The sequence below is a fragment of the Natator depressus genome, chromosome 8 (assembly GCF_965152275.1).
Source record: "Natator depressus isolate rNatDep1 chromosome 8, rNatDep2.hap1, whole genome shotgun sequence".
NCBI lineage: Eukaryota > Metazoa > Chordata > Testudines > Cheloniidae > Natator > Natator depressus.
Window position 1 is genome coordinate 88,209,998 of NC_134241.1, and position 22,896 is coordinate 88,232,893.

The 22,896-nt window shown below is 40.1% G+C and overlaps 1 protein-coding gene across 1 annotated transcript in view; it reads right to left on the reverse strand.

Moving 5' to 3' along the window:
* LEPR (leptin receptor) overlaps positions 1-22,896 on the reverse strand; it is a 61,621-nt gene that overhangs the window by 23,217 nt on the left and 15,508 nt on the right. The window contains exons 4-9 of the mRNA XM_074961581.1: positions 20,563-20,768; positions 16,296-16,441; positions 15,585-15,729; positions 10,988-11,281; positions 10,685-10,802; positions 3,766-3,965 (exon numbers count right to left, since the gene is read on the reverse strand). Of these exons, the coding sequence (XP_074817682.1) occupies positions 3,766-3,965; positions 10,685-10,802; positions 10,988-11,281; positions 15,585-15,729; positions 16,296-16,441; positions 20,563-20,768 (1,109 nt within the window). The remainder of the gene's footprint in view (positions 1-3,765; positions 3,966-10,684; positions 10,803-10,987; positions 11,282-15,584; positions 15,730-16,295; positions 16,442-20,562; positions 20,769-22,896) is intronic.

The window sequence follows — 22,896 nt, forward strand, 5'->3', positions numbered from 1 at the left end:
TTTTACTTTGTGTAATGACCCATCCACTCCCAGTCCTTATTCAAGCCTAATTTAACGGTGTCCAGTCTGCAAATTAATTCAAGTTCTGCAGTTTCTCGCTGGAGTCTGTTTTTGAAGTTTTTTTGTTGAAGAATTGTGACTTTTAGGTCTATAACTGAGTGACCAGGAAGGTTGAAATGTTCTCCGACTGATTTCTGAATGTTATAATTCTTGATGTCTGATTACTTTAGTAACTTGCAGCCGCTGTGTTGGCAAGTGCAAGATTCTTCTGGCACATTGTACGGGCAGTACACGTACAGGACCAACACAGCCCTGCATACTTCACTATGTGCAGTGGTACACAAGTATCTGAGAAAGAGCATCGGAGGCCAGGATTACAATATGTCAGTGTCGCTAACGCCAACTTCAGCAGAATCTGCAAACACATTTGTCAAAACAGGATGAAAAGACTGAACTATGTTTTTGAACTAGAAAGGACCACCTCCTTGAACTGCACTCGTTTAAACATGTTTGAATGCTCAAAACTATTTGTGAACTCCAAAAATGACCACATTGTTAGCCCACACTGTCACTGTACTATCATTCATTAACTTGTTGTCTCTGTAGTGCTTGGGAAAACCAAAGACAAAAAGCAAAACTTAAAACACATTTCTACATCCCAAAACCTCTTAGGGAAGTGGTATGGCCATAATGTATTGGGGTTTTTCCTTGGGCAATTCCTTTGGTCATTGTTCCCTCCATTTAAATTTTAGCTAGCAATGGAAGATTTGGTTTAATTTATGCTGAAGTCTTACTATCTGCGTGGATGTGGTCCTCTCCTCCCATAACAGAGGCTATGTTTACATGACCGCAGTAAGTCGAACTACGCTACGCAACTCCAGCTACATCAATAACGTAGCTGGAGTCGACGTACCTTAGGTCGAGTTACCGTGGATCTACACCGCGGGGAGGTCGACGGAAGAAAATTTCCCATTGACTTGCCTTACTCTTCTTGTTGGGGGTAGAGTACAGGGGTCGACTGGAGAGCGATCTGCAGTCAATTTGGTGGGTCTTTACTAGACCTGCTAAATCGACCACCAGTGGATCGATCTCAGAGCATCGATCCCCGCTGTAGTGTAGACCATCCCATAATATTTTACTCTGTTCTATTCTTGCTGTGCTTTAACAGTCTAGTTGGAAAAAAGAGGGAAGTGCTTGTTTCAAATATTGACTAGAGCTGGGTGGGAAAATGCTATTTCTGCTTTCATATACTGTGTGAAAAATATTTGGGCAGAAATTCTGTGAAGCACAAATTTGCCCCAAACAAAACTCTTTCTTTTGTCCTTTGGAAAACCTACGTGGGGCTTAAGACCTAGGTGAGTCCTGGGCCAAACTGTAAACCTTCTCTGTAGACTTTACAAGGCACCATTCCTGAAAACTCCTAGCAGACATTGGTTTAGCCTGTAGCCTCAAGACAAGTTTAAGCAAAGTATTCTGTTAATGTTACAGAAGAAAGTTTGTTGAACCTGCAGTCTACACCTGTATCAAAAAAATCCACTTAAGGGATACCGCTTGCTGCAAAGGCGCTATGGAGAAACCTTAGTAAGGCCCTGAAATAGCAAAAGCACTTGAGCAAATGAAGAGTCCCATTGGCTTTAATGGGAACACACACGTGCTTAAAGTTACATGTGTTTAAGTGTTTTGCTAGATCAACAATCTAATCTACCAGGGAGTCTAGGACCTATACAATGAAATGTTCAAGGTAATAATATGGGGCACAAGGCCTTCACAGAAACGTTTATTCATTTGGGGGTTTTTAATTTGCTGTTTTGTTTTTTTTAATTTAAGCCTAGAAGAAATTCAAGGCACAGACTCTTTATGGTTCTTATGTCAGTCCGACTGAGCAATCAGGAAGAAGTCAATCACAAAACATCGGTTTTCACTACCAGTTTCTGCTCACATGCCAAAACTTGAGCCCCCAAAGCAGAACTGTCAAAAAGCTCAGTTCCCCAGTATCACTTTGGAGTGCAACCTTTTTGGGAGCACGTGTGTTATTAACCTTCATAGCAAAGAATTAAGAGAAGATCTGAAAATATACAGATGCACAGCATAGATATTAAAACAGGAATACAACCCTATTTTTTCAACAGGTATTTAGGCATAGATCAATTGTTACAGGAGTAGGTAGCACATAATTAGGGATGGGGAAAGGTTTGAGGTTTGAATGGAACTCTGTGCTATGCAGGGATACATTCATATTTCCCCCCAAAAGCTATACTGAGGTGAATGAGTGCCTCTGTGTATAGTTTTCAGAGTAGCAGCCGTGTTAGTCTGTATCCGCAAAAAGAAAAGGAGGACTTGTGGCACCTTAGAGACTAACAAATTTATTTGAGCATCAGCTTTTGTGAGCTACAGCTCACTTCATCTGATGAAGTGAGCTGTAGCTCACGAAAGCTTATGCTAATCTCTAAGGTGCCACAAGTACTCCTTTTAATATTTATAGTTTATTTTTTCAGTAGTCTCTCTCCTCTTTTCTATTTCTGCTCCTTTTTTAAAGCCTCTTCTAAGCAAATGTGAACCCTGTAACATTTGAGTGAAAGTCAAACATTCAAATCCGTGGGGCCCGACTCACCCATGGTCCCTGAAGTCACTCCAACATGAGTTTGCCACATGGTTTCTAAGTGGATGTATAATTATTCCCTCTCCTTAGTACTAATCTTGAAATATTAGTTGGGGTCTGTTTAGAAATATACATCAGATGAAACACTGTCCAGTGAACATCATCAGCCTGTGAATGAAACTAGGTGATCAATTCTCTTTCAGGTTAGCATTATTAGTTTTCCTTTGTACTGTACCTAGAGGCCCCAGTCAGGATTTTGGTCCCACTGTGCACGGCATTCTACAAGCACAGTAAGAGACAGTCCCTGACCCTAAAAGCTTTCAATGTAATTTGAGACAAGGTGCGACAGGTGAGTCTGACAAACAAAAGGAGGGAAGGGGAAATAAGAATTGCAGTTACAGAGGTAATAGCCAACTGCTCAGTGATTCCTAGTTGCTCCAGCTAAACTTCATCTTCTTTGTATTTTTTTATTTTTATCTTTTTATTTATTTAAAGGCCATCAGCTACCCCGAGCAGCCATAAAACATAGACATCCGTGCCTGGGTAATTTCTTGTAAACCTCAGAGCAGAGGTGTGTCTGGAGGAGGGTTTGAAGAAGAAGTCAATAACCTTTATGGACCAATTCAGGCAGGCAGTTCCATGCTTAAGGCAGCATGGAAGAAAGTGTAAGAGACATTTGTGGTAGAAAGTAACAGACAAACAAGACAGACATCACTGGCACAGTAGAGGACACGGGACAACACAATCAGATAAGAGCAAGCACAGAGAGAGAGGCAGAGCTATGGAGGGACTTCAAGGTAAGGTCGGAGAGGATTCCTTCCTTTCCATACCACTAATAATTGAAAATACACTTTTTTGCATGCCATGAATTAAAAAAAAACCCACAAAAACAAAAACTAACAACCTTTTTTTAAATCCAATCTTTCTTGTAAATGTGTCTGCAATGGCCACAAATTGATAAACACATAAAACTGGTTCTTTCAGCTGAAAATGTATTGTGCGAAGTTAAGGCCTAATCCAAAGCCCACTGAAGTCAGTGGAAAGGGTCTCATTGACTTCAGTGGTCTTACAATCAGGACCTTGCAGCTCCCCCTACAGCATATAGACATTGCTGTCCAAGACCACTATTGGAAGAAAAAAGATATTAAAGAAATATTTTGACATACCCACATCTGCTGGAATGACACAGGTTGGTGGGGATTCAAGTGTTCCTAGTTGGTGCTTTATCTCTATCCACATGGTATATCCAGATAAAAGAAAAATAGGCTGAAATGTACACTCGTAATAATGATTCCTCTGTAAATGGCATTCTTTTGCCTCAGACTTTGGAGGAATACTTGGGAAGTCAGAACAATAGATACTACTCCTTAAAAGACATGAAAACATTCAATTAATAATTTTCAACAAAGAGCTGTTTCTGTTATGAATAAAACTCCAAAGAAAAGTAAAGAAAATGCTGTCATGCTGAGGCTTAGAAATAATACTGCTTGGAAATCTTGAACTTCACATGCCATGTTTTAAGCCAAAGTCATAATAACATTTCTTTATCAACTGCACACTTCTCTTACTCTCCCCAAAATTACAGTAGAGGATCATCCTTTTCAAAGTACCATTGAAACATAAAAAGGAAATAATACTTTCAATTAAACACAGGGGAAAATATTTTATCCTCTTGGTGTCCAAGCTGTGCTTACAAAATTAGAACTGTTATAATCATTCTTGACTCAGTGTTTGAGGGTTTGCTTGGTTTAATTAAAATTGCACTCCATGGCTCAAGGCAATATGGTAATGAGACACCAAAGATTTTTTCTCGAGTTTACCACTTCAAACCTAGCCCACGCCTGACTGAAAGCAGTTATGGCTGTTGCTGTGGCCAATGTAAAATAAGTTGACGACCTAGAAGACGGGATTTTCACAGCACTTGATCACCTACACATTTTGCCACTCATTAACTGGCAACTTTTTGGGTGGTGTCGGCAGAGAGGAAAAGGAGTTTGGGCCTGATCCAAGGCTCACTAAAGTCAATAGGAGTCCTTCCATTGAAGTCAATGGGATTTGGATCAGGCCCTGAAAGGCCCCATGGATAATGAATTACTTTCCGAGTTCCAGAAGTATTTCCTCCAGGGCACAGTTAAGAATGCTAGCAGTGTAGTGTTAAGAGTTTACACTTTTTTTAAACTTGATGTAGAGATTGATAGGACTCCCTTCCCACCATTTCTGTAGAATCCGACCACCTCCCATGTATTTAAAAACTGAAGCACTAAGAACAATCTCTTTCTTCCTTCCTTCCCAACCTCCAGGAGAAATTGCATAGTGAGTTCCTGGGGAGGGTGAGTGTGCGTGCACATGCGCTGGGAGAGGGCGGGGGAAGTGATGAAATTACTGAGGTAAAGTTGAGTCAAAATAGGATTTGCACATTTAGTTCTGTGTGTACCTGGGCTTTATCCCTCCCGTGACAGTGAACTTCATTGTCTAGTTCCAGCACCTGGGGCAGTTCTGTTGCCTGCACTCAAGAGCCTCTCCCTAGTGAATGACAGTTTCATTGGGCCAGTGGAATGTAGCTTTGGTGGAAGGTCATGATCATAAAGAACCAACCTCCTAAATAACCCTAAGCTAGGGCCAATCGCATAGAGGGCTTTGACTATCAATAAGGCCCTACCAAATTCCTGGCCATGAAAAACGCATCATGGACCGTGAAATCTGGTCTCCCCCCATGAAATCAGGTCTTTAGTGTACTCTTAACGTATACTATACAGATTTCACAGGGGAAACCAGCTTTTCTCAAATTGGGGGTCCTGACCCACAAGGGTACTGCGGGGGGTGGGGTCGCAAGGTTATTTTAGGGGGGGGTCACAGTATTGCCACTATTACTTCTACGCTGCCTTCAGAGCTGGGCAGTTGGAGCGCGGTGGCTGCTTGCTGGGAACCCAACTCTGAGAGCAGCACCCCAGAAATAAGGGTGGCAATACCGTACCCTGTCACCCTTACTTCTGCGCTGCTGCCACCCTCACAGATGGGTGGCCAGAGAGTGGCGGCTGCTGTCCGAGGGCCCAGCTCTGCAGGCAGCAGTGCCAAAGTAAGGGTGGCCATACCATACCATGCCAGCCTTACTTCTGCGCTGGTGCTGATGGCAGCTCTGCCTTCAGAGTTGGGCTCCTGGCCATTAGCCACCTCTCTCCAGCTCTGAAGGCAGCGCCGCCGCAAACAGCAGTGCAGAAGTAAGGGTCACAGTACCGTGACCACGCCCCCAACTCCTTTTTGGGTCAGGAGCCCGACAATTACACCACCATGAAATTTCAGATTTAAATAGCTGAAATCATGAAATTTACAATTTTAAAAATCCTATGACCACGAAATTGACCAAAATGGACGGTGAATTTGGTAGGGCCCTAGCTATCAGGACAAAACACCTTGACCTGGACTCTCTGTTGAATGGGGAGACAGTACAGAGAGCAGCAACCTGTTCACAGAGACTAGTATTGCTAAGCAGATAGGCTGCTGCATTTGGCGCCACTGGGAGCTTTTCCCAGGGGTGTGGCTTCTCTCCTAGATACAATGAGTTGGGATAATAAAGCCCAGAGATCACAAATGCATGAATCACCCTAGCCAGGTCTCTTTGGATACATGGAGGACTTCCGTTTCCAGAGCTATCAATTCAGCACTTTAGAAGAACTGAACATTCATTAAAATAAAGAAATAAAATAAGGGAGAGAGAGCTTCTCCTGCCAGTGTGGTGGTCAGTGCTTACTCAGTTATCGTTTTTCAGAATACAACCCCATAATTCTGTGCCCCATTAGAGCCCTTCTATAGCCAACTGTCTTGTTGATTTGACACCAACTATGTAAGACACACTAATACAGTAGATTTCCTTCTATGTCCCAATTACCTGTTCAATTGTAGGAAGGGAAGTAAGTTCTCCTATTCTAGAAGGGCAATCAAGGATGTGGAGGTGAATTTGGGACACGGCAAAAGCACTAACTGGAATGGCCATTGGGACAATACAGAATATCAAAATTTGGCTCTCCATTGCCAGTTATAAGGTACATTAGACCATATTATTCAACCTTCTGATGCTGTACGGTGGCTTAAAGACTCTCAAAAAAGTGAAATACTAACACCTGAAATGTCTGACAGACTTTCTCTCATTGGTTCTCTCTTCCACACCCCTTGTGCATTTACCCCTCCCTTCCTTCTTAGTTATGTCCTTTTCCTTTCCTTCTCTATCCATTTCCCCTTCCTCTAGACCCGTCCTAAATTTCCCATTCTCTTTCACTTCCTTCCATCTCTGTATTTCCCTCATTCACTCCTTTTTAGGTCTCTTATCCTATTCCTTTCCTTTCCCTCCTCTTCTGTACTTCCCATCTCTTCTCTTCCTGTCCCTTCCTCCCCTCCTGCCTGTGGTGCAAAAGTGTTGATCATCCAATCCACCAGGTCCACTCCACTTCTTCTATTGGACCCCTGTTCCCTTGGCCTGCAATACATAAAAGGAGTGCGGAATGGAGCAGAGGGGCTGTTGGGATGTGGGAACCAAACAACCAGCTCTTTCCCCTGCAAGACCTCTTGGGGACATAGTGCAATAAGAGAAAACAGCTAAGGGCTTGTCTACATGGGGACACACAGAAAAGTTTATCCAAATTAACTACAGGTGTGAATTTGAAGTGGATTTGTTAAACTCCATTAAACCCACGTATGGACATTCTCAGTCAGCATTAATGTGGCCTTAGTTTAGTTTAGCTTAAAAGTTAAACAAGCCGTAAGAAAAGAACCAGGAAGCGGGCACATTAATGGCAGAAAACTTGAGGAGCAGGTGTTAGAGGTAAACATCCTGGTTCAGATCCCCAGCTGGTGCAAATGAATATAGTTCCATTGACTTCAATGAGCATATGCTGATTTGTGCCTGCTGAGGGTCTGACTCCCAAAGTGCAGATTGGTGTGTGATGGGTTATTCTGCCTAACTGGACACACATGGCTGGAGCTCCATGAGAATGAAATCCCCTTTAAAAATCTACTCGGTATGGTGGTGTTAAAATAAATCCTAACAGGCTGCCCACAAGCATACATAGCTATCAGCTTCAGATGAATCACAAAGTGTGAACTGGATGTGGGGGTGGTGCAAAATGCTCAAAGTGACATTTTGTGGCTAATGAAAAGAGGAATGTTTTCAAATTTTCCCTAAGATACTAGAATTTGCATCCAGGCCTGTGGAGCTCAGGCTTTTTGACCTATCCATGAGAGATGTAACTGGTTATTTAATTGGACCCTAAGAGGTACATTTAGTTATATTTCTCCTGTTAATGTTAATAAAACAACCGCATATTAAATCGCTACATTCTGCTCTAAAGATTTACCCCATCATTCTCGATTTTTATTAGATGGTGTGTGCTGTTTTTGTTGGCAGTGCCGATTGGTAGAGGAGGGTGGAATAACAGCCCCATCAAACAGAGAAAGGGCAAAATATTGCATCACACTAGAGTGTACAATGGGATTTTATTTGCAACATTTTAATTGCATCAGCGATTGTGAGGAAAACAGAAACTAGCACAACAGATTCATGCTTCTGGCAAAAAACAGGATTGATGCAAATATAGCATGTTTAACTCTAACCTTTAGACTCCAATTTTGAGGACGGCCTTGTATACCCCCAAAAGGACACTGATAAGCACTACATAGCCATTTCTATATATTAAATTATCTTCACAGTGTTTCTAATACCACCACCTTAGATTATTAAAACAGAAGGAATTTTTCAAATCAAAGTTTATTCTTAAATATTTATGGTGGCTGCTTAAATCTGGCATTTCATTCAGTTTGCGCAGTGAAAACAGAGTCGTCAATTTCACTTAGGTTTCTGGGTTATTGCTGGCCAGTTACATTGTGTGTTCTTGTTCACAACGTTGCAGGCAACTGTTGAAAATAAAGTTGTCTGTTGTTTTAAAGAACCTGGAAATATTGCCATTAGTCAGTTTTTTAAAAATTTATTTTCTATTTTATTCTCACACAATGTTTTCTTCTCATTTAGATTTTTTTAAATAAAACTTGAATAGAATCAAAACAAAAACAAACCAACAAAAAAGCTGGTATGCACTTATACACCACGTTCGTGTCAATGCCTGACCTATGCATTGACCTCTAATGAGATTATAGATATTAGGAAACACCATTTCTCTCAAGCAAATTTATCAGACATGTTTGAGACCAACATGGAAAGATGAGGGAAGGAAAGGGGGAGAGCATGAAAAGGTATTTATTCGAACATAAGTGGCTCTAGCAGGTAGTCAAGGCAACATTTAGCCCAGGAATCAACTAGTCACAATATAGTCCTAGAAAAGGTTTCCATATGAAATCCTAAGGGTTCTGTTTATTGTTCCATCCATGAAAGGCTTCACTATAGTGCCTATCACTTAGTATTTATGGTCCAATCCTACAAATACTGTTGAGCTCAGTGGAATCACTCACACTTCACACTGTGGGGCCCAATTCAGTTAAATCCATCCCTATTCAAGAAAGCATTTAAGCTTTCCTGAATCTGGGCTTTGCAGGATTGGACCTTAAATGCTGATTTAAGCTTCTTTGCCAAAAGGATTCTCACATGTCTGATCTAGTCCAGTAGGGAATAAATCCAATGATTTCTGCTCAGGGAGGTTTTGTTTTTCCATTTTATTTATCCAAGTACTAGCGCAGTTATAGGAATCTTTTGTGTTTAAAATTATGAGATGTGAGAGAGATCTTTTCATAGGGCGCTCCTGGCACATAGGTATGAATGGTGCATCAACTATACCACAGATTTTTCCCCTAGTAGCATTTCTACTCTGTCCTAAGGACACACAAAAATGAAGGCTCTGGGGACCTAAGGAAGAGACAAAAACATAATGACATTCTCTGAAATTATTTGGTACCAGGGGATGACAGGAAAAAGTAATCATGACTGCAGAAAAGAACCAGTGGCTGGAGAAGCTGATGTAGGGGAAAGGGTTTAGGATATATGGAGCATTGTTCTAACTTCTGTGGTGAAATGATCTCCACTTCTGCAAATAGGAAACCCACCTCTTAGGTCCTACCTAGTGTGGACGCTCAGAATTGTTTTGAATTAGGAAATAAGGGGGAAACTGCAGGAACAAGAGGAAAACTGGGTCTGAACAGAACCTCGCTTCCCCAGCTCTGCAGCAGGGATTTGAATTCTATTGACTAAATGTCTCTAAGCAAGAGACCAAATTTGTTACACCAGAGAACATCTATGAAGATTCCAGTATCTTCACTGGCATAGCAGAGATCAAAATTTGGTCCTAAGATTGCATGTTCTTTCCAGTTCAACTATAAGATTCAAGGGCCAGGCCAAACCTTCTGAAAAATTAGACCATGAATATTAGTAGCAAACTGAAAACTGCTCCAGCCACTAAAGCTGTTAAAACTGTAAAGTAACAATCTGAACAAGATCTTTTTCTTTTGGAGTGAGCCAAATTCTGCCGTCAGATATTTAATCACCATGTATGTGTGGAAAGTTGGGTATAATTTAATACACATGAACAACTAGTCTCGGTCACACAAATTATGATTCAAGCAAATTTTCCCATTGTGAAAAGCCATACAAATCAAAATCCATTGTGGCAAAGCAAGGTGGGGATTTATATTGCAAAACTGGAACAGAGTTTGAAAGAAAACAGAAGGCTTAAAAGGTATATTAGTTTGCTCTGCCGGGACTCAGCCCTGCTGCCAGTGGAATCAAACCAAATTCTCACAGCAGTTATTTAGTTATATTTTCTGCTTTAGTTTTTAACACGTTTTGTCCACATTTTCAAAGTTGGCCTCCAAAATTGTGTCCAAAAGTTTTGCAGGTGCTGAATAATGAGCAAATACAACCCCCATACTGGGTACTTTGATCTCTTATGACCTAATTTGTGAACACATGTGAGATTTGCAGGAACCTATGGGTTCCATTTTGGAAGCCAGCTGGAAGATCAGGTGAAAGTTTGATCCACAATGGCTCAGCAGATTTTATATTCACTTCTGTTGAGCATCTATTACTGCATTAATATTTCTAAAGTAACAGTTTCCAAACAAATATAATACATTAAAAACTATACACACCTGTAGTATTTTAACTGTAAAGAACTCCCCACAAGCAATGTATTTGTGTTTGCGGACCATCTGCAAGTCATTTTAGTTAAGTACCCATCAGTTTCACATGTGATATTGATATTGACATCTATTTAAAACACATTAAAAATATTAATACAAATAAAGATAAAACTTAAGGAGACAAAACTATGCATTATAAATCATTGGTGCCTGAAAAAGCTTTTTGGAATCATAAACTGAAATGTTCTGACTTGAAAATATCAAGTATACTGAAGTTTATAAAAAAAAAAGTGAAGTTATCCGGAATCTTACCTACTACATATAATTCAGCATATCGATGATGACATTCCCTGTTTTGATTACAACAGTACAATGCATTATAGAAGAATTTTCCTCTAGGTTTTGTTGCATTCAAGTTGAAAAGAGTAACTCTGCTAACACGATCATTCACAAGTGTATACTGTCTCACAGGGATTTCTTCTGCTAAATTCAGCCACCAAACAATCTTCTTGGACAAAATCATCTTGTTTTTGTCATTATAGAGGCAATGAAAGGAAACATTAGAACCAACACTTGTCAGTATCTTAGGAGGGAAGTACATGACATCTGTTACAGGAAAAGAAAAAAAAAACAGCAAAAGAAACTTTAAGAGATATGAAACGTCACACAAAAAGGGAGCTTTACAAAATTTTATACGACAATCAGAAATGCTTATTGCTATCAAAATCTTGCTCCTAAACACAGGAGTCCAACTCTTACAATTTAATGAGGGTTGCAAGGTACAGGGACAGCAGAAGAAGAAGAGACCCCATGACTTCTTATTTTATCATTCTTTGTATCTATTTGAACATTTTTATCTACATGGACTTTCACCTTTAATATCCTTACTCATGAGGGGATAAATGCAATGGAACAAATGCAAGGTCATATAACATGCTGTATAATCTTACACAGGGAGTACATTTTAAGGAGGGTGCACCTACGTTACATACACAAACGTGCAGTTGTACAAGTGAATGGGCAACTGTGTTGGCAAGTGAAAAGGAAATGCTGGTAAAATGCAAGCTGCACGAAGAGTTAGACATTATACTTCAGTGTGCTGACTTGAACATAAAAAGCCTCTGTCAATAGGCGTTCTTTCAAACTTTAGAAAAACAGTAATAATTTCAGTGTTGTGACAAGAGTTTGCAATATAGAACAGGCCCATCTATAGAACACTAGTCATGCAAAACACATACAAAATATATTGTACAATCACACACTACAAAGGTGCATGTGCGCTCAGTTAAAAATGCATACATCATGGTAAGAAGATCCATATTTTAAAGTTTATTTTGAAAAATCCATCAACTCAACTATTTGGACCTATATATATGCTTACATGCAAACAGCATATAATAGGCTGAAGACATGCATCAACTGAACAATTCTCCTTAGTATCTCAAGGAATAATTACACTCATAATGGACCAAGATGCTCCCAAAATACAGTCTCTCGAACAGTGGTGCAAAGCACTCTCTCTTTGTCATCAGCATAGACTTTCCGATTAAATACAGATCAGAGTATAATGCTAATCAGTTGTATAAAAATATAACTGCCTAATTTTAGCATTTTGTACTCCCAGTGTTAATGTGCTTGCATGAATGCAAAGCAGCCTCTTTGTTGCTACCAACTATCCTGCTGGTTTTACTGTTCTTCCATTGGTTAATGCTAACATTAGTCATTGGGAGACTAGGCAAATTTGAGCTCCCTGCAGAGAAGAAATTACTTTCTTTAAGGTTGTTATCACGCTTACCACAACATGATTTTTGGCCAGTGAAATGTGTTTAAAACAGTTAATACCCTACAATAAAATATTAAATTGAGAAATTATCTACTGTTTTTATCTATCAGTGTTTTCCATGAACTGTACATATTTGTATTTTTATATGTGCATATAATCTCTCTGAAGGTATATATGTGTACACACACACACACACCCATGTATAGAGGTACAGTGTAAGTTTCTGAATGTGAGTGCCTAAAGTTAGGTGCATAAATATGGAATTAGGTAGCTAAGTACCTGACCTAATAATCAGAAGGTGACAACTTTCTTTGAAGACCACTCCCTCTGGAAAAATCAGGTTAATTTGAGGCACCCAGTTTAGAACACTTTGACCAGCGTGCGTCCACATGGAAAGCACACTAATGAGCCTACTCCACTGCCTCCTCTTTGGCCTGGGTGGCCTGGATTGCCTTAATTCATCTCTGGTGGGCCCGCTTCTCTGCCTCTTTGATGGCTTTCCTCTCTGGCATTCTGAGCTCTGCCATCTGCATCTGGTGCTCATACGCCTCCTTGTCTCTGCAGAGCTGTTATTTGGTCAGCTCTACCAGAGCGGCCCTCTCCTGTAGGGAAATAAAGTCTGGCTGGTTTCCCAACCCTGCGTCCTCTCTCGCCTTCTGCTCAGAATACTTCATGAGTCAGGTTTTCAGATCCTCCGCTGATTTCCCCTTCTGCGGTAAACCATATTTCTAACATAAGCTCCCAAGATGTTTTTTATCCATTGTGTCCAAGGATTCTAACTGGCTCATTTCCCCCTTTCTTTGTTCTATTTCTCTTAACCCAAAATAAACAGAAGAAAATAATAAACTTGTACTTTGCTCCCTTGTTTCTGAGTCCATTACAATCTGTTATTGCAAGTGGTTGGAGCGTGAACCTCTGTTCACTGATATTGGGGTGCAATTTCGGCAATGACTACACCCCTATAATGTTCTTGGGATCACCAGCCCATTAAGGTGTTGTCACCCCCTGCTTTGTAACGTAATGATATGCTGCTATGGCTGAGCATTTTGACACCAGTAGCCAGCTGACAAAGATTAGGTCCCACCCTGGCTTCCACCAGCCTACTTAATTCTCGTAGGGTGACCTCAACAATCCCTTCTGGTCCCGAGTCCTCGCAGATCTATCTCCCCGAGTTCTTAACTACCAGACACACAGACTTTTCCCCTCTGGTTCGTCACACCCAAAGGTGTGAAACTTGCCCCCAATTATCAGTTCACTTTGGCACATACACTCCACACTGTTGAACAGAGACCTGCTTGAGGTAAAAGTAAACAAAAACTTTATTTAATACAAATATCATAGATTTAAAGATAAAATAGTGAGGAAAAACAAACACATACAAGTTACACAGAAAACAAAGTGGCAATCTCTGGCTTTACCCTTTTACTTTAGCTCAATTCCCTTTTCTAAACACAAGTTACCTATTGCCCCAGAACAGTTTCCCAGTGTGCCCTCTGTCCTAGAGGGGATCCAGTGCTTCACAGACAGCACCCCACTTAGAGTCTAGCCCTCCATTTCTGGATAGCCTGTACGCCAAATACCTTCCCTTTTAACAGCATTTGCAGGTTTGTTATTTTTCCCCCTTGTTCTCAGACTATGGAAATTCCTGGTTATACAGAAAGGATTTTCCCAGATGTGGATTTTCTTTTCAGTTTCAAGTTGTTTCAATATTTTCCATTAACTTTAATGGTCTGCCATGGTTGCTTCCTGGCTGGACAATGCTAGGTGCTTGGAGCCGGTTTCCTGTAAATACCTGGCCTGGCCCTGCCAGATTGCCTCACCACACTACTGGGAGGTGATGCTGTAGTTAATATAGTTACAATTACAATTTGCGACACATATATACATGCATGCATTCAGAACCAGAACCTGTATATAAATCTCCTAATAACTATCAAGTTCAGGACATTACAAGCTTTCATAAAAGACCTTACTTGACATGTTTTGTATACACAATAACATTGTCTACAACCATCTGATTCAAGTGCTTATTTTCTGGGTTTCAGACCCCCTTTCTCCCCCCCCCCCCCGCCCCCCCGCCACCGGTCTCCCGTCTGGGGAAGAACAGGGGAAACACAATGCAAGAAAATTGTCTGCATCCCCAGACTGACCATACAGGACAATTTACAATACAGTGTTGCTAATTCTCATGATTTTGTCATAAGTCTCATGATAATTATTGTTTTCCTTAAACCCCAGCTCCTGGAGTCAAGTGGACATGTGATGATTTCAGCCTTCATTCTTAAAGAATAAGTAAAGTTTCTGGCCCTTCTGGCTCCAGAGAAAGCTTCAAAATGTAACCTCAGTGCATCCTAAAGGCTCAAAAAGCAGAGGCAAATAAAAAGAACACCAAATCTATTATTTTTACATAATCTCAAGATTTTAAAGCCAATCTCATGATTTTTGGTGAGGCTGACTCATGATTTTTGACCATTCGGAGTTGGCAACACTGTCAATATAAATGAGCAATCAAGATGAATGGATAATGAGTTGCCAAATAAATTCTCTCTCTCACGGTAGACTTTAACAATAGAATATAAGAGGCATTAAGGTATATTCTTTCAGTGGAACCCCCTTTGACCCAACCCATCTCATTGGCCTCAGAGGAGCCATTACCATGCAACATGTCAGGAATCTGTGCTTTCATAACTCAAGTTATTCGCCTAATTGGTGTGTGTAATAAACTTTTGAAATTTTGAATTCTACATGCAAGTTTGTGCCAGTTCTGAAACCGATTTACTTATACCATCTGCTAAAAAAGTGAGTTTAAATTGCATTACTTAAACTTAGTAAAGGCTCCTCACTGAAGAATGGGAGGCTCCTCTGAATACTGTTTTGGGTTGGCATAATGACAATGGAACCTTTAGGTGTAGCCAAATTTTGGTGCACTATTTATAGCATTTACTATGCACCTTTGTTGCCTACATGTGCTGTAGGATTTTGTAGTAGAAAGAGTATATACACTTTATCCATGTGTAATACATATCAAATAATATATGCACACATTTATTTCCACAAAACAAAATAGGCCAGAAGTATCTATTCCAGTCCTAACAATGGCTATTTAAATTATTGTAGAGGACATACCTTCTGCATTTAAATTATAAGGTGTGCTCCAATCACTCCAGAATCCTGGACCATGAAGACTCTTGCACCGTACTTGAACTAAATATGAAGAACCAACCAGTACATTGCCTATGATGAGGGAGGTTTCTGTGACAATCTCAACCACCTGTTAAATTATATCAGAAGCCATTAACATTATCATTTTGCACCACTTCAGAAAAATGAGAGAAATCAAAGGAAAGAAGCTGTTTATTTTGAGGGTTAGTAGGACTGCTCAAAAGCATTCCACTTTATCACATCTAAATCAAGCAGGTTAGAAGTTACATACGCCTGCAGAAAACAACTACAATATTTTGCTGTGCGCTGTTAAATAGATGGTGGCAGTGGGAAAAGTGATTCATTAATAGAACTAGATACTACACACACACACACACACACACACACACATACTGCTTCCAGCTAAGCAACTTAGTCCTTTTGCTCATTCAGCAGAGGCTAACAATTTCAGTGCTGTAGATCCTGAATTCAAAGCCTGCTGTTGACCCAAGCAGGTTTGGCGAAATGAGCACTAACAGCTGCCCCTGAGATGGATTCTTCCCTCAAGTTGTGATTAGATCATGGCCATTGTAGAATCTAGACAGACAGTTGCAGCAGACTCTCCTTAAATACAACATTAGAATGACTTCATCTTCAATAAAAATAAAATAATAATAATAGAACAAGTACACTCACCTGCCAGGCATTTTGAGTAGCATTCCCAGAAAACTTCACTTCATACTGAAGCGGATACGGTGTTATTACTGGGTTGAACCAACAGATCTTTAACTGTCCTTCGTCTGTCATTTCTAGTCGCAGGTTCAATGGAGGTTCAGGCTTTACTGTAAAAATATTAAAACCAAGCTTCTACTTTATCTGTTATAGTTACTGTCAAGGTTTGCTGGCCGCGATGTTTGTATTCACCACCATTCAATCAGTGACCTCTCTCTTAAGTCTTGTCCTTAAGCTTTATGTTTTAGAAGATGCTCTACTCTGATATAAATATACTTACAGCAAATAACAGAAGCCTAAATTATTCTTAAAACTGAATAGCAAGCAGTATTTTAGCAAACATAGTTAACTATTGGGTCATGTTGTTGCAGAGATGACTGGAGCCTGCTGGGGGGGGGGGAAGGGAGGCACAATTTAAAGGTTTGGCCTCCAACAGCTTGAGTCACACACCCCCTTACCCTCAGTGGCCCCTCTCTGCAGCTCCCAGGTGTTCACTCCAGTGGAGAGGCAGCAGCAAAACAGCTGGGAGCTGCAGGGAGGGGCCGCTGCTTTCGCTCTGTGGCGAGAGGCAGCAGCAAAAACAGTGGCTGTTCCTGCAGCTCCCAGCTGTTTGCCGCCACCTCACCCCACAACCACAGCTTCCAACTTGCCAGCTCCAGCAGCTGCCATGGAGGGAGGGGACCCCGCAGCACCATGTGACCGAGCAGAGCCAGCAAACCCTGGCAAAAATCTAGGGGAGAGATGACCCCATATGACTCCCTCCACATCACCTCTGGAAGCCGGGAGAGGGGGTCTCGGGGATCAGGGCTGAAGCCATGAGCCCCAGACGACGTGCCCCAGCTCTCGAATTTCTGAAGATTGTCATATGTGGCTCGGAGGGTCAGTAAGTTCTGCCACTCCTGGCCTAGTAGTTGCCTTAAACCAGAATCAGCTTCTTGCTATCCAGGGTCCCAATTCCACAAAGCACTCAGACACACACAAATGTTTTGCTGAATGGGAGCTGGCTCGTAAAGTAGCCCCATCCATTTTACTATTATTAGGATTTTGGCCTTGTAGGAGACCTGAAATGAGGTGAAGGAAAATTAGGGTTTTGCAGGACTCTAACTGAGATAAAGAGGACATTTCAGAGGGAGGAAATGGACAACTACTTAGGAATAATAAATAATCATGCTGGGTAAAAATCAAGAAGCTTGGATTCTACTTTTACCAGGTACTGAGTAAATTTATTTATCGCTGTTCACTGACGACTGTGGTTGGCCTGTCTTTTCGGGCACATTTGTTAAGAAAACATTGAGGTTCTCTCACTCAGGATAAACACCTTTAATAAATGGTGTAGCATTACACCCCATATTCTTTGTGTTAATATTATTATGATATGAGTATGGCATAATTGTGATGTATTTTGTGCAAGATAAGGCATGTGAGATATCATTGGAAAGGTTATAATTTACTGAATAAGATTATCCTTCTTGTATGCATGTATCATTTTAGTATCTGAAGTTAGGAGTCTATGCATCTATTACAAATGTGTTTACCCCTGGAGAACGCCCACTAGAGAGAATGCAATCAGTCTCGATGACTGGCTGGGAATGGCCATTAGGGAAAACAATAGGTCTTTGAAGATGCTAATTTCTCACCGGGAAGCCTTCCAAAGGACGCTACTAACAGCCTCCAAGTTATGGCTGTTATGGCCCTACAGAGACATATGACCAAGTCACCTGCTACTGAACTCCATTTTGGAATACCAGTGTTTTTCCACTGACCGGGCAGGGGAACAAACGGGGAAACAAAGGGGTCCAGCCATATACAAAAGCTGTTTAAGGCAGGAGAGTGACATAATCGTGGTTCGTTCTTCACTGACTCTCCACCCAAGAAAGAAGACTGCTGGAAACACCTGAGAAACAAAAGAATGAACTAGGGGAGATGGGCTGAACCCAGGCTAGAGGGTTATCTAGCCTGTGAAAGGAATATCTAGAGTTTTAAGCTGCAAGCAAGAGCAGCTTGCTTTCAAGAATCTCTGCAATTTGCCTAAAACAACATTTAGGGTGAGAATTTGCTACTTATATCCAATTTCTTTAGTATATTGAGCTCAGATTGCGTGTTTGTTTTATTTGCTAGGTAATCTGCTCTGATCTGTTTGCTATCCCTTATTATAACTTAAAATCTCTCTTTTGTAGTTAATAAATTTATTTTTGTTTTGTCTAAAACCAGTGTATGGAAAGCATACTTGGGGCAGAAAGCTGTGTATATTCCTCTTCACATTGAGAGGGCGAATTTCATGAGCTTACGCTGTATAGATCTCTGTGCAGCGCAAGACAGTATAATTTTGGGTTAACCCTCAGGGGGGGTGGGGGTACACTTGAACATTGGGCAGTTCCTTAGCTAAGCTTTCCCATGCAGAGCTGATTTCAGTGTCTGGGTGTTTCTGCAGCTGGGTGTGTCCCTACCTGTATGTGTGCTAATCAAGTGCAGTTTGACACCTGGGGGAGGGCTTGGCAGGCTGCACAGCAGTACAATGTAAAGGGAACACAGGCTGGTTGGTCAGGCGTGCTCAGTGGTACCCCAGTTTCAGGTGGCACATCAGGGGGAACCCACCACAAATGGTATTTTTCAGTTTAGAGTAAACAGCCAAGCAGGTGTCTGTAACCTGAAAATGAGGAACTTCTGAGTTTTGTAGTCAGTGCTTCAGAGGGCCATCTTAAAGGCAATACTGCATCCTGCAATTTGATCTGCATGCGCAGACCCCCTGAGCCCACATGGAGCCTCTTTGACTTTAATGGAGCTCTGGTCAAATACAGGAGTCTACCTACATGCATCAGACTACAGACTTGGGTCCTTAAATACAAGGGGGTCATTTTCTAACCTGCTTATGCTACAAGTGGTCTCACTGAAATCAATAGGAGTATTCAAGGAGTAAGGAACTACTCAGCTTTGGTGAGAGTATCAGTACCTAGCCCAAATGTATCAATATTTGAGTCAGTGTAAACTAAATAGTTAGGGCCAAATCTCTCAGTCTGTCTGTGGCAGCTCTAATTCAGTCCACACTTTGACCAGCTTCAGGGGAGACAGGCAAGAGTAAAGGATTCAGGATGTGGTCCATTGCTTTTAAAAACTTTATTCTGCAATTTTGATCACAGAATTTTTTTATGGTAGTACAGAAGCACCCTTTTAAAAAGACTGAACATTACCATATTTTAATCTAAGTGGTTGCATGGGTAGACAATGTTTTCTTATTTTGTTGCCATGTATTCTGTTGCTATGGCTTGTGTGTGCAAAGCAAACAACTCGCCTAGCTAATATTCATCTTTTTATTTTAAAACTCATTATTCCTTTTATCAAGATCACTAATGGGAGAACATATTATTATTAAAAATTATACATTTCAAAAATGACCTTCTGACCTTACTTATTGCTAAGAACATATTGCATGAATTATATCTGTGGTCACTTTTAATACTGGCAGATGCAGCTGTGAAACTTAAATCGATCCTGTGACAAAATTAAAATGAAATATCAGTATAATCACCTCATCTCCAAAAATACTAATTTCATTTGCAGCTAAGAGGAAGTTTTCATCCAAAAGGTTTTTAATTCTGCTTTCCAAAAAGTAATATTAATAAGAAAATACAAACAGTTTTTCATTATAGCTAAAAAAGTCCCAACTATTCAGCAAATAGCTGTATATTTATCAACCATTAATTATGCAGATTGGATGGCAACAAAGTAACATCAAATGTATCTGTCATCTGATTTCACTGAGCTGATGGGCTGGTGAAATAGCAGAAATAAATCTTCCACTTTTAAAAAATGCGCAAGTTGTATCTTTAATGATGGAAGTGTCAAAATGAGAGCAAGAGAGTACATGCAAATGCTGATGATGAGAATTTGCAGGTTTATTTTTAAAGCAAACAACAAAAAATATATTTTTCTATAAAAAATTAGGTAATAATTATGAACCAGACCATTGTTCTCCACACACTGATCTACCTCCCTGCATTCAAAGTGAATGCTCAGGTACCTCAAGACATTGTTCCTCCTTCCACCTAGATTTGCACTGAAGAAGGGCAAAGACTAGGAAGACTGGGAGGGGATACACATCAGCCTGCAGAAGTTACCCTGAAGAATTAACACAGCTGCAGCTGCAGTCCTTGCAAAAACTGACTAGTCCCAAAATGAGGACTTCCTGTTACTGCTTTCTATAAAAAAGGTGTACAATAAATTGAAAACTTACCAATATTTATGGGTCTGACTGACATTAAAGGTGACTGAAGAAGTGTTACCCCATTTATGATGTTTAACCATGTAATATAAGTGTAGTTGAGTTTCAGTGAAGATATATGACATTCGTACTTGTCAGACCCATTGCAGTCGCAGGGAGTAACCATGAAATTGCCTTTTAGAGAATCTGTAGACATGTCTTCCAATGACAACTCTGATCTATATTAAAAAAAATAGATCAATATTTAAAAAGCATCACGTCCTGGACAATCTTCTGCATATTCTATTAGATTGACCTCTTTGGATTAAACAGTAGAAACAGTACTGAAAACAGCAAAGTACAAGAGACAGATCAGTCTGTGTGCTTTTTCTTCAGCTGTACCTTTGGGGGCAGAGAAGGAGCCGAATGAAAGATATTTCTGAGGCCTGATCCAACATCAGAATTGCCAGACTGGATCAGACCATCTACTCCAGTATCTTGTCTCTGACAGTTTCCAGAATCAGCTGCATCAGAGGAAGGTTTAAGAAACCCTTCATTTGGCAGATGTAGGATAATCTGTCACTCATGAAGGTCTCATCCCAATCCCTAATAGTCAGATGCTGATTAAACATGAAACATGAGTTTTTATATCCCTTCCAAAATGTATCATTAAGTGTTATAATAATACAATATCCTGAAGTTATTCAGCCCAAACCAGAATTTTTGTGTGCGCAACAAGCTGCAGAATTTGGTCCAGGTTTAGGATATGTTTCTAAATTACTTATCAACTACACATGATTGTAACTGATAAATATTGTATATACACAGCACAAAGAATGTACTCTAAAAATCTAACTTTAAGTGATTACTTCCAAGATGATGAAGCTTTGTTTACTTTGAAGACATACCATGTTTATTTCTTAGATAATTTGACTTTTTCTTAGCAAAGCAAATCTCATTTAATCCCAAGCATCACTAGTACTATTGCTTTGGACTGGCTCGTGGAAAGTATTTAGTAACTCCCTCTTTAGTATTCTGTTTTGTTTCTTTCTAAACTGAAGTACAGCCCAAGAGACTACTTCTGGCTGAACTCTCCAAATTTGTTTTCATGAATTTTTCACATGCTGGAATACTTTCCTTTAGAGATTAGCATACAAATGAAAATAGTCTTATTACAAAAATCTTTGAAAAAATATATGGTTTAATAAAACCTTGCAAAATTTTAAATGGATAGCACTTGAACTGCTAACAAGAAATAAAGATGTTTATTTAACAAAAATAGTTGGATCAATTTTTCCAGTGATGGAAGAATACATTTATGCTTTCAGAATTTTTTTTAAAGGAAACATATGTAATATTTAGGGCATATTGAAATATAGCAGCTGTACAACATATTACTGTTGATGTGAAGTCTTGTGCAGCATACAAATGGAGATGTATGCTGCCATACTGTAATTTAGGTCAAAACTCATTCAATTCTTACTAGTACCTGATTCAGACAGGCATTATATCACACTTCCTAAAGCATATGTAAAAGTTGCCTTTCAAGAAATGGCATCAAGATGACCCATTTTATAAACTTGAGAGGGCAGTCAGTATATCTAATGTACACATTACTACACAGACCCTCAATACATACATTTACATACATACATACACACACACACAAGTTGCACTTAAAACACCTAATTCTCCACTCCCTTGTATGTTACATTCATGTAACCTCAATAACTGCAATTTACAGTAGTGTAACACAGAGGAAATCACCCCAAGGTTTCTTCCATTTTCAGCAATATCAGCAGTTCCAGCAGTATTCCTATTTTAAGTTAGGAAATATCTCTGAAACTGAAAGTATCTTTTAAAATGAAAGAAACTTTAGAAGTGGACCACTGCATACATTCAATTGTAGACAGAATGCATGACTGTCTAGTACTATTATTTATTGGCACGAATATTGGATTGCCACATTGGTGACGAATAACAAAGGCATAGGTGGGTTATACAGTTCACCACAAATGTCTTTCTAGGACCTCGAGCATATCAGCCGTGAATTCAGGGCCCTAGGAGCAAGGGTGAAGGAGTGATGTCTCTACACAAATGCGATAAGTATGGGAATAAACAGGAAGAACTGGCAGTATTAGCCATAAGCTAAATTCTGACTTATTTGACATCTCTATACAAATATCCTAGTCATGCTCCGGAAAGACAGGCTAGGAAAAAAGGATATGCTGTTGCCTTATACATCAAGTATATATATTGTTCAGAAGGAGGTGAGAGGCAGACCAGTTGAAAGTCCCTGGCTGAAAATAAAGGGGGAAAAAACCCGAGGGGTGATGTCATGCTAAAGGTCTACTATAGAACACCAAA